The sequence below is a fragment of the Theropithecus gelada genome, chromosome 16 (assembly GCF_003255815.1).
Source record: "Theropithecus gelada isolate Dixy chromosome 16, Tgel_1.0, whole genome shotgun sequence".
Taxonomy (NCBI): domain Eukaryota; kingdom Metazoa; phylum Chordata; class Mammalia; order Primates; family Cercopithecidae; genus Theropithecus; species Theropithecus gelada.
Window position 1 is genome coordinate 39238314 of NC_037684.1, and position 15993 is coordinate 39254306.

General features: G+C 43.2%; 1 protein-coding gene across 7 annotated transcripts in view; it reads right to left on the minus strand.

Moving 5' to 3' along the window:
* CEP112 (centrosomal protein 112) overlaps positions 1–15993 on the minus strand; it is a 542833-nt gene that overhangs the window by 52045 nt on the left and 474795 nt on the right. For all 7 annotated transcript variants that reach the window (XM_025362280.1, XM_025362276.1, XM_025362279.1 and 4 more), the window contains one exon: positions 831–920. In XM_025362280.1, coding sequence (XP_025218065.1) covers positions 831–920 — 90 coding nt within the window. The remainder of the gene's footprint in view (positions 1–830; positions 921–15993) is intronic.

Below are 15993 nucleotides of genomic sequence, written 5' to 3' on the forward strand. Positions count from 1 at the left end.
ATTTCCCCTCCTTTTTGTTCCAGTTTTCCTTCTTCTCCCAGTTTCATCACCAGCATGTGGGTCCTGATTACTCTAGGCTAGTTTTGTATACTCGGTTCTTTTGCCAGGGATTGGGTATGCCAGGCTAAGCATGTGATCTTCTCTGGCCAATGACATGTAAAGGGAGGGGGTCTTTCCGGGAAAGACTTCCTTACGCATTAGGCCCTAGAAACTGGCAGCCCCTTTCTGCCTCCGAATAGTGCAGATCTGGGCAGGATGCCTGGCACTGCTGCAGCCATCTTGAAACTTCAAGAATGAAGTTTCTAGAATGAAGCCAGCACTGGCAGAGCCATGAGAATGCTTTACTTGTGGACTTCTTGTTCTGTGAGGTAATAAACTGCTTTATTTTTTATGTCAACCATGGGTGGGATATTCTGTTACTTGCACCCAAAGCATCATAACTGAAACAGGTAATGCGTAAACTGTTTTTTTTTTTTTTTTTTTTTTGAGACAGAGTTTTGTTCTTGTCACCCAGGCTGGAGTGCAATGGTGCGATCTCGGCTCACTGTAACCTCTGCCTCTGGGGTTCAAGTAATTCTCCTGCCTCAGCCTCCCAAGTAACTGGGATTACAGGCACCCGTCACCACACCAAGCTAATTTTTGTATTTTTAGTAGAGACGGGGTTTCGCCATGTTGGCCAGGCTTGTCTCAAACTCCTGACTTGAGGTAATCCACCCACCTTGGCCTCCCAAAGTGCTGGGATTGCAGGAGTGAGCCATTGCACCCGGCCGCACACACTTCTTGACCTAGAGAAAGTAAACAGGAGAGTCAAACAGGAAAGGAGAGGGTACCTGTTCCTGTGACTCCAATTCTTTGTGTTGTAACTTTTTCTCTGCACATCGCACCTGATTAGAACGGTTTTCTAATTCATCTTGTAAAATCTGAAACAGTATAAAATAAAGATATCATTAATAATTAGTACACTTGAAAAAACAGTTTTACACCATGAACTGGCATTAAAAAGGCCTCAGATTTCTAGTTTCTTACTCTCGTTCCAAAGCATTCAGGCAAACAATATCAGACTTTTGTGTGTCAGGCCAAGACGTTTTCTGCCTTAAGAATACCTAGTACAAAAACTCTCAAAGTTATAAAACAGACAAATTGGCAGGTGTCAATCATACATTAAAACGTCTCATATCCTTCTCGCGCAGAACCACAAGCGTGTAATAAAGCATATGTAATAAAGCATAACACGATTGCAATGAAAATGGTTCCCTCAGGACACCTGCAAGACACACTTACACTCTGAATATCATTGTGACAGATAGGAATTGTAATATCTGACTAGCATAACGTTTTTCAAAATTATGTTATGATAATTTGAGTAAATTATAGTAGCCGTAAATGACTTTCTTTATAAAGTCAGAGAGAATAGTATGGCATTTGAGGAATTTGTAAGAAATGGACAGAGGTGAACTCTTTCAGTTGCCAAGTAGCTGTTTGAAATAGAATTCAGGTTGATATGGGAAATAGAAACCACAAAGACCAATAATTATCACTGTATCAATTACTATGTTAGGTAAAGAGGTGAACTAGAAAAAGAACTTGTAGTTTCCATGTACTATTTCTATAATGACACTGGATTGTCCATTCAAACAATCCAGTGTCATTATAGAAACACTACATGGAAAGTTACAGTGAGCAGAATGCATGGGGTGGTAACAGCAAAGGTGTCAAATTCACAAAATTCAATTCATCCAGTCAATATTAGTGAGTTCCTGCTCTATGTCAAGAATTGAAATAGGTACTGTAGACATAGCAGTGAAAGAAAATAGACCAAACCAAATAAAACAGAACAAAAACCCTGGTCAGGCACAGTAGTTCACATCTCTAATCCCAGCACTTCCAAAGGCTAAGGCAGGAGGATCACTTGAAGCTAGGAATTCAAGACCAGCCTGGGCAACATAGCAAGATCATTTCTACAATTTTTAAAATTTAATTAGCTGGGTGTGGGGGTGCAAACCTGTGGTCCCAGCTACTTAGGATGCTGAGGCAGGAAGATCACTTGAGCCCAGGAGTTTGGAGCTGCAGAGGGCTATGACTGTGCCACTGCACTCCAGTCTAGGTGACAGAATGAGACCCTGTTCTGTGCAAAAAAAAAAAAAAAAAAAAAAAAATCCTTGCATTCACATGCTTAGATTATAATGGGGTGGAGGTAGGCAATAAGCAAACAGCAAGTGTATTATATATCTGTGATGAGTGCAGAAGAAAAATAAAGCAGGGAAGGGGACATTCTAGAGTGGTGTGAGGAAGCAGGGATTGCAATTTTAAACAGATGGTCCAAGAAGGCCTATCTGTGCAAAGACCTGAAGGACAAGAGAGAGCAAGTCACATGTAAATTTCCACAGGAAGAGCCTTCCAAGCAGTGGCCGCTGCATGTGGAATGACTCTGAGATGGTATGTTTGTGGAAGCCATAAGGTCACTGTTGAGAGTGAGCAAAGCAGCAGCAGTGAAGTCAAGGACATAACAGGGTTCAAGTCACATCAGGTCACATGAAGTCTCGCAGGTCAACGGCTTTAGATTTTGCCTAGAGGTGGACAGGAAGCTGCTGGGGGGTGGGGAGCCGGTGCTGCTTTCATTGCTGTCTGAGGAGCAGACTGAGGGGCAAGGTAGAGGCAGGGAGTAGGGGAGAGGCAGGGAGCAGGGTGGGGAGGCCTGAGAGGAGCAGACTGAGGGTCAAGGCAGAGGCAGAGAGCAGGGGAGAGGCCACTGCAACACTGGGAAAGGGAAGATGGAGAGTGGGGCCAGGTGGTAGCAGCTGATGAAGGAAAGATCAGGTCCAGGGATGAAATAGAGATGATGGCCCCGAGACAGTGGAAGCAGAGAGGAATAAACAGGACCCCAGGGATTCTGGCCTGAGGAGCTAAGACTGCAGTTGGCATTCACAGAGACAGGGCAGGTGTTGGGGGAGAGGAGCTGGAGCTCAGCCTCAGCTGGGTTCAGTTTGAAATGCCTACTACACATCCAGGTGGAGACAGGAGTTCAGACACAATGGCTAAGTTAGTGTCCATTAAAGATTCCTGCGACACAATGCCAGTCTTTTTTATGTCCAGATAAATAGTGGTTCTTAACCTTTTGGGAGGTTCTAGACTCCTTTGAGCATCTCATGAAAGCTAAGTAGTTACTCCCTAGAAGGAGAAAAACCATCGTTTTATGATTTTGCCTCTCACTGTAGGGCATTCCTAGATTGCCTGAAGCCCATCGGTGAATGGACCCCAGGCTAAGAACTAATTTAAAAAGTGAAATGGTCTGTGAATGAGCTTGCATGCTTTAGGGTGTCTGAAATGGTTTGTGAGTGAGCTTGCATGCTTTAGGGTGTCTTTGATATGAGACTTGATTATAAATCTACAATTCAACCAGGTCTGAGAATGAGCTTGGAAATCTCTCCATTCTTGAATTGTCTATAATTCTGTTGTGTTCTACTTCCAAAAGGATGAATGTAATAGTTCCTGTGCTTGTTGATGAGGTAGCCTTCCCCCTGCTCCCGACTTTCATAGCTACCAATAAATAGGATCTCATCAGCTTCTCTTATGGCATAATTGGGGAAAGTAATGATTACTGTATCGGGAAGAATATTTATCCATTTTTTTTGTCCCCACTTTTTCCTGCTCTCTAATCCATCCCCACACCACTGTCACAGTGATCTTGTTAAACTTAAATCTGATTATGTTATTCCCTGACTAAAATGCTGAAACAACACTCCAGCCCTGCTGAGAGACAGCTCTCACTCCTTAGCATAGCATCCAAGGGCCTTCATCAACTGGCTTGGTCTCCAGCCACGCCGTGCCGTAGGAAGCCTTGGTGTGCCGTGCAGATGTCATTACCAGCAATAATAACAGGCGCTATCATCCACAGAGTGGATTTTATTTTTCACCCTTATGACAATTTTGTGCACCCAGTATTATTTCGTCTATGTTAGAAAGGATGTAATTGAGGCTGCATGCAGTTAACTACTTTGCTCAAGTCCATGTGGTTAGCAGTAAGGCACTGGACTGGGATTTTTCTTTTTTTGGGGGGGGGGGGGGTGGAGTCTCGCTCTGTCACCCAGGCTGCAGTGCAGTGGCACAATCTCGGCTCACTGCTACCTCCGCCTCCCGGGTTCAAGCAATTCTCCTGCCTCAGCCTCCACGTAGCTGGGATTACAGGCATGTGCCACTACGCCCGGCTAATTTTTTGTATTTTTAGTAGAGACGGGATTTCACCATGTTAGCCAGGATGGTCTCAATCTCCTGACCTTGTGATCTGCCCGCCTCAGCCTCCCGAAGTGCTGGGATTACAGGTGTGAGCCACCATGTCCGGCCTGGACTGGAATTTTAACACATTTCTGTAACTTCAAATTCAATATGCTTGTGCTACTCCATGCTGCCTCTTTCCCATTCTGTACTGATTTTCTCTTTTCTTTGCCTGGAAGTCCCTACCGCACCTACTCTGCTCAATGATGTAATTGCCCTGATCTGTACAAGAGCTAAATATGGACTTCTCTGGGCTTTCATCCATCTAGTGTTTAAGAGAATTAATTTACGTGTCTGGGTGGCATGCAAATGTCTGCATGAAACTGCAGCTCAGGGATCTCCTTTCTTTATTTCTGCAAGCCCAGTGACAAGCCAGCTCAATGCCTGGTACACAGGTGACACTGAATTCATGTTTGTGGAAGGAAGTCATAAACATTTAAACTCTACTCCCTAAAGATATTTACTTCAATCATCAGGGCTTCTGACTGTCCTTCACGTGGCACATTTAACCAAAGGTGATTATGTGTCCTGAGACACAAAATATACAAATATATCCTCCAAATATCTATATCTATCTCTGAACATACACACACATATCACAATAATAATAATTGATAATATATTGTCTGGTTTCTGCTACAATATAAAATATTCCTTTAATTTTTTTTTTTTTTTTGCTTTTAATTTTATTTCACAGAAAAGAAAGATGGTGTGCCTCTCCCTTCCCTTAAATGAAGAGTTGTTCCCCACCTCCCGGCTTCTCTCCCTCCTTGCCTTCACCTGCAGAACCCTGAGAGTGCCACACTCGGCATCCCACATCCTCCCCCACTCACTACATACCCCGTTACACCTGCCCCCGTCCCCACTGCTCTCCTGAGTCAGTCTTCACACCAGTCACTTGTCATCTCCCAAATGCCAAAGCCAGAAGCTAACTTTCTTCCTTTTTCCACAGAAGCATTTGGCCCTACTCATGCCCAATTGTGTGTTTCTCTTGAGTTTTGAGGAAATAGTTCTGCTCAGTGAAGTCATGGGATTAAAGAAAAAAAAAAAAAGAGGATGCTGCAAAAGTGAAAGCCAAAGACAACAGGCCTGGAAAGAGGGTGGTGGATATGGAGAAGGGGATGGGTGTAGTGGAACCATTGACAGCACATTGGAAAAAAGGGACTCAGAGACACCCCAAGGCTTTGAGATGGAATGACCAGAGAATAGTGAATTCTTGCTAAGCACAAGTCAGAAGCGGTGGGGCTGTGTGCTTTCTGACATGCTGGGCTGAAGGTGCTGGTGGGACTTCAAGGAGGAACTATTGCTAGAGTCTGAATATTTGTGCCTCCTCCAAATTCATATGTTGAAATCTTAACCCTCAAAGCTATTAGGAGGCAGGACCTCTGGGAGGGAACATCCTCAAGAATGGGACCGGTGCCCTTCTAAAAGCTCTGAGTGAGGTCCCTGGCCCCTTCTACCACGAAAGGACACAGCACAAAGATGGGTGTCAATGAACTAGGAATCAGGCAGGCTCTCCCGAGACACTGAATCTGCTGGTGCTTTGATCCTGGATGTCCCAGCCTCCAGAGCTGTGGGAAATAAGCTTTTGTGTTTAGGAGCCACCCTGTCCAAGGGATAACGGTACAGCAGCCAGCGCTTGCTAGAACCCCTAGCTAGCAGATCACGTTGCTCAGTGGGTCTGAAGAGTGGGGCATGCTCTCAGACAGAGGTGCAGAGGCTCTAAAACCTGCCCTTTGGGGGATGCCCACACTCAGACAGGCAGAGGAGGAGATGGAGGCCCAGAAAGCTGCTGAAAGTCCAGATAGGCAGGAGGCAATTGAGGAGAAGTTAGGATGACATATTATGCAAATCTAGCTGAAAGAAAGTTCCAAGGAAGGCAGCGTAGCGAAGTAGATCTGATCCTTTTTCTGTACTTCATATAGTGAACAGACTATGAAGTTGACTATGTTTTATCAATATTATTAAAATGGAATTCAAATTACATTCGCTTTTCAAAAAGGCAGGCCTTTAAAAATTTCCTCATAAAGATGTAAAATGTGATCTTTCTAAAGTTAATCAGAGAAAGCAGTTGTATTTAGAAATGACTTCCGTTAACTATTAAAGATCAGTTAAAAAAATTGAAAAGTCACCAAATAATATTTCACTTTCAAAAAAAGTCAAAATGTACTGCATGAAAGGAAAATGACAGTTTATACTGGCGGCTGGTCCTGGTTTTATATTCTAAAAAATTATTAGGTTATTAGAGTTCCAACCTCAGAATTTGACATAAGGACTATGTGAAAATGACCACAATTGCTCAATAAGTACAACCAGGGACTTTAAGTTGTGTCTTCTTTATTCAAAAAAGCTTCAAATTTGACATTTCACACACACACAAAATCACAACTTTTAGTTTCTTCCGGAGAAAAGCCCAAGATAATTAAAGAATAGAATGTCCAACACTGGGTCAAAAATATAAAACAAAATCCAACTTGAACAGTTAAACTGTTTATTCTGCAGAACTGTCCCTCCTCTCCTAACTCTGCAGTGTTAACTGGCATCATTACTGAAAAGACAGTTCTTTTCTCCCAATTAAATCTGCCTTTAAATATGATGTAAGTCAGCTGGCTGTGGGAAGCTACACCGCTCCTGACTTTCAGAGTGCTTTCTCCTGGTCGGGAGTAAAGAATGACACTTTCCAGAAGAAAAATGTAAATGACATAATAAGCTCCACAAGAACAACGAGCGCACACCGCACTCTTTCAAAGGGAGAGCGTTGTAGGATAATTTGATTTGTTTGTTTCAAATCTGAAAATAATGAGAGCAAATGAAAGTGTAAAAAATTGAACATGTTAATGGGCTCCTCAGGGTGAGGAAAAAGACCTGGTAGCTAATGTGCCCATTGAATGGCACCTGTGACAGTACAGGGCTTTTCTAAGAGTTTGGGGAAAAAAGAGTAACTAGTCAATGTTATTTTAATAAAATGTATGAACATAATTCAGCTCAAGCCACTCCTTAACTTGTAAAACTACGCATTAAGGAATTATTTGGAGTCTTATTTAAAAAACAAAGTTTTCTCTTGTAGTTCTGAGTCAATTAAACAAGAATAAAGTGATCGCAGATAGATGCCTTTTAATAATGAATAAATGAAGCACAAATTCATTTTAATTATAAAGTGGTTTAAAGGTTATTTAATAAAGGAAAACTTTATTGGAAGACAGATATACTATGTCACAATGATTAAAAAAATTTTTTTACACGGCCGGGCGTGGTGGCTCACACCTATAATTCCAGCACTTTGGGAGGCCGAGGTGGGTGGATCACGAGGTCAGGAAATCGAGACCATCCTGGCTAACATGGTGAAACCCCGTCTCTACTAAAAATACAAAACAAAACAAAAATTAGCCGGGCGTGGTGGTGGGCACCCACAAGTCCCAGCTACTCGGGAGGCTGAGGCAGGAGAATGGCGTGAACCCGGGAGGTGGAGCTTGCAGTGAGCTGAGATCGCCTCACTGTACTCTAGCCTGGGCGACAGAGCAAGACTCCGTCTCAAAAAAAAAAAAAAAATTTTTTTAAAATGTTCCCAGAATACAAGGTATATAACAGAGAGAGGCTTTCAGATGTAGTACTGTAGCAAGACCAGACATCTTTCTAGAGATTTCTGATCTCGCCTTTGGCCCACTTCTTAGCCAACTCCATTCCAGCAACCCAAGAGCTGTTACCTTACTACCCTTTTCCCAACAGGCTGTCTAAGCATACAAATTGGTCTTCAGCTTATAGCTCAGAATATCGGTACTTTAAGTTCGTATCAGAGAATACGATTTCAAACTCTACTTTCCCATCTTTATCAAAACTCCATGTATGAGAAATTTGGAAAAATCCACTTGCAAATCAAGACAGAATCATCAGCAGTAGAAAAGTCACCCTTCTGAGTCAGCGGTCCTGGAAACACTGTCCTAGCAGAGCGGACTCCAGAGACACATTCTCTTACACATTTTCTGTCATGGAGCTCGTAGGGTCGGGTTCTTGTCTCCTTTTAGAGCGTTTCAAAGCAGTTCTCATTGAGTTGAAATGTAATGTGTTTGACACATATTCTGCCTCATTCTGTGTTGTTAAGTCTTGGTAAAATGCTAGTAGTGCCTGGCCTTTTCACAAATCATCATGAGGTCTATGAGCACATTCTTCTGGGCCTGCCCTACCTGAAGGGGCAGAGGGTAAATGGATCCTTTCCTTGGTTCTGTCCGTAGGTTCATCCACATGTCCTCTGGGAAGTGGGAACCTTGAATGCTATAGTGTTCTGTTATTTAAAATAAACTGGATTGAACCATATGTAAGCAGAAAGAGTGTTGATTAAAGTTTTGCCCTATATAAATATAAAACTGGGGTCGGTAGAGTTGTGGATTTTTAGGGCCTTGGGTACAGTCTGTGGCCGTGAAACAAGGAACCAGCTGAACCTCTGCTGGGTGAAGCGCAGAGAGGGGGCCTTGCGAGCTGCAAGCTCTGCATAGCTGAGTTTTAACAAGAAGAAAAAGCCAGAGTATTTATACTGAAGATGCTGCCAAGAAGTCGCCCCGGCAAACTGCGGGAAACTGCTGAAGCAGGGTGATGGGTAGACGGCGGCTCTGTGTACTCTTCTCCCTACTTTTGTGTATGTTTAAAAGCTTCCATAATAAAAAGTCGAAACATTGAAAAAAGAAAAAAAGTCCCACTTAAAAAAAATGAGGTCATCATATCCTTTCCTTCATGAGGCTTGAATTTACTATCCTACTTTGGAGAAAACAGATGATTCATTCGCCACTCAGTGGGCAGGAGGGATACGGGAGGATTTACCCCATGAATGTTTTGAAGACAGAATGAAGAGACCAGGGGGTAGGATGTGCATATTTTGACTGAAGGAGAAGATAACTAGAAAGGGAAGGCCTATTTTTATTTTTATTGAGGTATAATTTACATACAATCCAATTCAATGTTTATTTTTTCATGGTAATGGTCTGTTTTCCATTTAAAACATGTAAGATGATTTTTAAATGTATGTCATAAAATATTTGTTAAGTTATAAAATCTTGACATAAACTTCTCTTCCCCTGGCTGCTTGGTCCTTCAGACAGGCGTGATGCCTGAGCTGTGACTACAGTGAAGAGACACTAATTATAAAGGTGAAATAAGGGTGACTCTCATTTAAACCTTAATTACCTTCTTAATAATGCCCACACTTGTTTAAGCAGCATTACTCCAATTCAATCTATTAACTGGGCTGATAATATTTCTGATGAGGTCTCCTTTTGCAATGTAAATTGACACCGAAACAGTAAATGTTTTTCTTTCTACTACTGTTAAATGAAGGCTAAGGTAAAACACAAATAAAGCAGTAAAATCTCGCTCTATTTTCATGTGAGATTTACAGACTTTTTTTTTTTTTAAAATCATATTGTAAATGACTAGGACAAAGCAAGAGGATCAAGCCCTGTCATCCACACAAGGAGCGATAAATCTGGGGCTACTGAAAGTGACACAGCGGCAGCGTGACATTTTTACTGGGTGGTCTCGCGGGCTATTTACAGAGGCCACTATAGTTTCTGTTTTATTATTATTTTTAAATAGGCTAAATCTACTAACAAAAGTAACTAGTCTTCTTCAACTGAAATGCCACTCAAGATTTCTTTTAAAGCGATTTCTTCATTCAGACCCACCCAGGATGAATAACAAACCATAAAAAACAGTTTTATTAGTGATTCTACAGTCATGGAAAACGGGTTATGCTGCAGATCTAAAGCCGGAGCCGCAGTTACTACTGCAGAGGCCACTAATGTATTCACAGCAGAACTGTATAATTTTTTTCCCCTATGGCTTATGTTCAGGTTTTCGTTTTTTTTTCACATTCCAAGCAACATTTATTTTTTTTTTCTTAAAAAAAAAAAAAAAAAACTGATAATTTTGTCTCTTTTGTGATATTGATGTGAAGGAAAAGAGATCTTTGGAGGTTTTTACCCAATACAAATGTTACTCCTCACATAAGGCAAAATTCCTTTCACGTGAAAACTTTTTAGTTGTTGCGACAAACGACAAACCACACGGACGAGACACGGCACTTGCATATGAGCTGTTGCTGTAGTACTTATTAGGCTACTGATTCAACATAAAAGGCAAAAAACTGTGGACACTATACAGAGCAAGAGTTTTTCTTGTTTGTTATTCTTCAAGTACAAAAGTGTTCGCGTTTTCTCTTCTCTCTCTCACCTATTTTCAGTCCTTCAAATTCCTAAAGGACTTCCTTTAAAGGTCCTAAAAATGCACTTTTTAAAAAAGTTAATGTTTCCTGGTCTTAACAGGGGTTCCAGGAAAAGAAATCATGTTATTTCAAGACTTTGATGATCTAAGGAAGCCGGAATCTCCTAACGCACCTCATTCATGTTTTCCTAGTCACACAAAAGACCATCCTGACATTACCCACATCTCCTCTTAAAGGGGCCAGTCTGTTTCTACTCAGGAAATTCAAAGCACATTTCCCCACCTTCGTCGCTCGTCACTCGAGACAGCTTCACTTGTGAACAAGTTCTTATCTCGGGTGGTAGAAATCTAGGATCAAATTCAAGAACCACAGCTAGGATTTTGCAAGATCATAGAGGCATTTCCTTGTCTGGCCAGGGTGATAAGCACTGGAACTTGAGTTCAGTCTCTGTGGAACAGAGTGTTAACTGTTCAATCCTCACAGACCACCTCTCTTCAGCGCAAGTCCAGGGAAGAGGGAGGACCTACAAGCCATTCATTTAAATTTCGATTTTTTTACAAAGAGTAATCACTCACACATGCCATCCCCTGAGCCTGCAGTATCATTTCCAATCCTCTCCACCAGACTGTATTTCTCCTCCATGAAAACTGAAGTTAAGATTCATTTCTTCCATGAAAAATTTCCAACACAGATTAAACTATTTCCCATTGTCATTATATTCCCTATATGGTAACATATTTATAGATCTCTTCCTATTGTGAATTTATCTAACTTCTTTTCTCATTTTAGGCTCTGAACTTCACAAGAGCAACAACAGCCTTTACCCCGCCATTATTTGTTAAGTGGTCTCTGAAATGCTTGGGAAAGTGGTAATGAGCATTTACTGGTAACATTAACCAACTCTATAAAGAGCAAGTTGCCTTTCATTTAAAACAGCTGGGGGCCGGGCGCGGTGGCTCAAGCCTGTAATCCCAGCACTCTGGGAGGCCGAGACGGGCGGATCACGAGGTCAGGAGATCGAGACCATCCTGGCTAACACGGTGAAACCCAGTCTCTACTAAAAAATACAAAAAACTAGCCGGGCGAGGTGGCAGGTGCCTGTAGTCCCAGCTACTCGGGAGGCTGAGGCAGGAGAATGGCGCAAACCCGGGAGGCAGAGCTTGCAGTGAGCTGAGATCCGGCCACTGCACTCCAGCCTGGGCGACAGAGCCAGACTCCGTCTCAAAAAAAAACCAAAAAAAACCCAAAAAACAGTTGGGGTACTCCTACTAAAATTCTCAGATTTTTTTCCCCCTTAAGCTATATTTCCTCTCATTCTGTCCCTAGAGAAAAATAACTGAGTTTTATCCAGTCTGCTCCCTCAAGTGTCAGAAATGGCCTCCCTTCTTGTTTTTTAATAATAACACATCTATCAGTACCCTTTCTTTCACGCTCTAGAGGGCTGGTCACCACTGCTGCTCTCTCCCTTCTGCTATGTCCCTCTCAGCGTCTACACTGGTATGTTGTCTTTACCCATCTGCCCTTCAGGAAATTGGCCACATTTCTTTTGTTTGTTTTAAGAGATGGGGGTCTCACTATGTTGCCCAGGTCAGAGTGCAGTGACTCACAGGCGTGATCGTAGCACCCTAGAGCCTGGACCTCCTGGGCTCAAGTGATCTTCCCACATCAACCTCCCAAGCAGCTGGGACTACGGGGGCGCGCCACTGCACCTGGCTGTTGTTTTTCTTGGCCACATTTCTCAAGTGTTTGACTCCAGTACCCTTATTTCTCCCTCATTAGTGAACTCCTTCCTCATCAGTGATCTGATTTTGGTTTCTAACTAATTATGAGACTTGTTCTCTGCAAGGTCAGCAATGATTCTCTTGTCGATGAGCCAGTGGCCTTTTCCACAACTCTATTCTCCTGGACCTCTCTGTTGCACTGGGCACTATTAGAACGCTCTCCTTCCAGAAATCCTTCCCTTTGACACCACCCTGTCATGCTGTCCTCCTCCTTCCCACATGCTTTCTGCTCCTCCTCCTCCTCTTCTCTCTCACTTGTGGATATTTCCCTAACTAGGTTCTTACCTCTCTAGTCTTCTTTCTATACACTGTGTCCTTTGGATCATTAATTTCATAAGTTAATGGAAGTATTTCTATATTATGGGCATACAGCATGTACTAGATGTGGTACTAAACATTACCCTCAAAAAGCATCTAATCTAATGTGTACAGCAAGCTTATAAAGGAACTATTACAATACCACATGAGTACTGCTAAAAAGAAGTCTTACCCAGCATTGCGACTGAACACAGGAGGAAAGCAACAAACGCCGGGGAAGGTTTACACAGTGAGCTTCCTTGAGGAGGCAACGTGGGAGCTGGAGGGTTTCCCAGGAGGAGAGGAGAGTGGTCCTGGGGAGTCCATCGCAGGGGGAAAGACACGAAGGCATAGACCTGCAATGCGTGTTGGCTACACTGAAGGCATGGCCAAGCAGAGGGGTGGCTTTGAACCAGAAGAGGCTGCCTGGGTTGCTTAGAAGGGCTTTGTGTGCCAGGAGGACTACAGATTTTACCCTGTAGGAATGGGAACCACAAAAGTGCCTAAGATGATCAGATTTACAATACAGGATGAATGTTCAGGTGACAGTGTGGAAAATGGTGGCAGGGAGGCCTGCTGGGGACAATTAACAGAGTCTTGGCAAGACATGGGTGAATCTATGGGACAGGACAGAGGCAAGGATCTGTTTCCACTCAGCCCTTTCAGTACACAGGACAAAACCAGGCCCAGAAAAATATACCTGTAAGCTTCATGATCATTTGTTAAAAGGCCAGGAATACAGAATGAGGCTTAGGACATTAAATTTTTGGTCAATGAGAAATGCTTTAGAAACTCTGAAAATGAAAAGAATAAAAAAGCACAGTTTTACAGACCGTGTAACCAAATATGCAAGAAACTCTGTCTCAGGAGTTCACTCTGCCATGGCTGGGAGGCCATCAGGAGGCCATACAATAACACGTGGGAGATGAGCTTGATTTGGATAGGAGATGGTAGGAAATGACGGGCCTGGGGGAGTGCACGTGCCAGGATGGCAGCACAGCCACAAGACAGGCCGCAGGGCTTGGTCATGCGACGAATGTGCCAGGTGTGAGAAGGAGGTTTAAAGAAGGACTCTGAGGCTTTCAGCATAGGTGGCTTGGGTGCTGTCATCAACTAAGGCAGAGAACACAGTAGAATTAAAATATACAGAAAGGAAGGGGAAAACTAGGTTTCTGCACGACACGAATTCAACAGGAATGATGATGCCAATGGCTTGACCATTAGAGTATGGTGTCAAAAAAGAAACCATGGAAGGAACAGTTTTGGGGAAGTAAGATCATGAGTTCCATTTTAGAGCCACTGAGTTTGAATGCGTATCACGACATCCAGCTCTCCTGCCTGATGGGCAACAGAAACACCAGCTCTAAGTAGGGCTTGCCTGGTGACGACTCCTACACTCATCTCCATACTCAGGATCGCACAAGTCCTCTAATTTGACATCTCCAACTGTCTCTCTTATGTGTATATATGGTGGCCTCACCATCATCTCAAACTTATCAAGGCCAAGACCAAACTCATAATTTTCCCCCTCAACCAGCTTCTCTTCCACCTGTCCTGCTGATCAATGACAAAATCATTCATTCAATTACCCAGTTCCTGGTTTTAAATCTCACAATCATCTGTAAGCCCCACTCTCTCTCTGTTCTCCCTCCTAGTTAGTTGCCCACATTCCTTCAATTTCTTTCTTTTTTTTTTTTTTGAGATGGAGTCTTGCTCTGTTGCCCAGGCTGTCACTGCAACCTCTGCCTCCTGGCTTCAAGCAATTCTCCTGCCTCAGCTCCCTGAGTAGCTGAGATTACAGGTGCCTGCCACTACACCTGGTTAATTTTTATATTTTTAGTAGAGATGGAGTTTGGCCAGGCCAGTCTTGAACTCCTGACCTCAGGTGATCCACCCGCCTCGGCCTCCCAAACTGCTGGGATTACAGGCATGAGCCACTGCACCTGGCCTAACTTCTATTTGAAATGACTCCACTCTACGTCCTGATTTCTGCACACCAGGATTCCAGACTCTTTCCCAGTTGTGTCCTCCTGTATCCTGGCATGCAGGATGGGTCAAGGTTAGCATCCTGCACCCTGCATCCTTATCCTGTCAAGGTTAAAATTTCTTCCCTGGCTCTGAATCCCTTCCTAAACTAGCTTCATGTATCCATTTGGACTTCTTTCTTACTGTGCTCAATATATGGGAATCCCCATTTAACTGTGGTTTTATTTTCCCTAGTTTCAGTTACCCATGGTCAACTGTGGTCCAAAAAGAGATGAGTACAGTACAGACAAGAATATATTTTGTGAGAGAGGAGAGAAAGAGAGAGAAAGGGAGAAAGAGAAAGACCACATAATTTTTATCACAGTATATTGTGGTAATTGTTCTATTTTATTATGGTTGTTAATCTCTTACAGTGCCTAATTTATAAATTAAACTTCATAATAAATGTATTAGTCCATGCTCATGCTGCTAATAAAGACATACCCGAGACTGGGTAATTTATAAAGAAAAGAGGTTTAATGGACTCACAGTTCCACATGGCTGGGGAGGCCTCATAATCATAGCGAAAGGTGAATGAGGAGCAAAGGCACATCTTACATGGAGGCAGGCAGAGAGAGAGCATGTGTAGGGGAACTGCCCTTTACAAAACCATCAGATCTTGTGAGACTTATTCACTATCACAAGAATAGAATGGGAAAAACTCGCCCCTCTGATTCAGTTACCCCCCTTCCAGTCCCTCCCATGACACGTGGGAATTATTACAATTCAAGGTGAGATTTGGGTGGAGACACAGAGCCAAACCATATCAATAAGTATGTATATACAGGAAAAACATATGATACATCAGGTTCATTGCTGTCTGTAGTTTCAAGCAACCACTGAGATCTTGGAATGTAACCCCTGTGCATAAGAGGGGATTGCTGTCCTAACTCAAAGCTGTCATGCTAGCTCCAACGTGCAGGCACTGTGCTGTGGCTTTAACAGCTTTACTGACTTTCACAATGTCCCTCTGAGGTAGAAACCTCACCTTATAAGAAAGAGCAAAGGGCCGGCCACAGTGGCTCACACTTTGGGAGGCCGAGGCAGGTGGATCACAAGGTCAGGAGTTCCAGCCTGGCCAACATGGTGAAACCCTCTCTCTACTAAAACTACAAAAATTAGCCAGGTGCGGTTGCAGGTGCCTATAATCCCAGCTACTTGGGAGGTTAAGACAGGAGAATCACTTGAACCTGGGAGGTGAAGGGTGCAGTGAGCCAAGATTGCACCACTGCACTCCCGCCTGGGCAACAGAGTGAGACTCCATTTCAAAAAAAAGAGAGAGAGAGAAAAGCTAAGGTTTCTAGAGGCTAATCAAGGCTACACAGCTGCGAAGTCTTGCAGACAGGAAATGGCCCAGGTCCCTCTGCCTCTCAGCCTCCACCTCTCGCCACCAATGGGCCCAGCTCC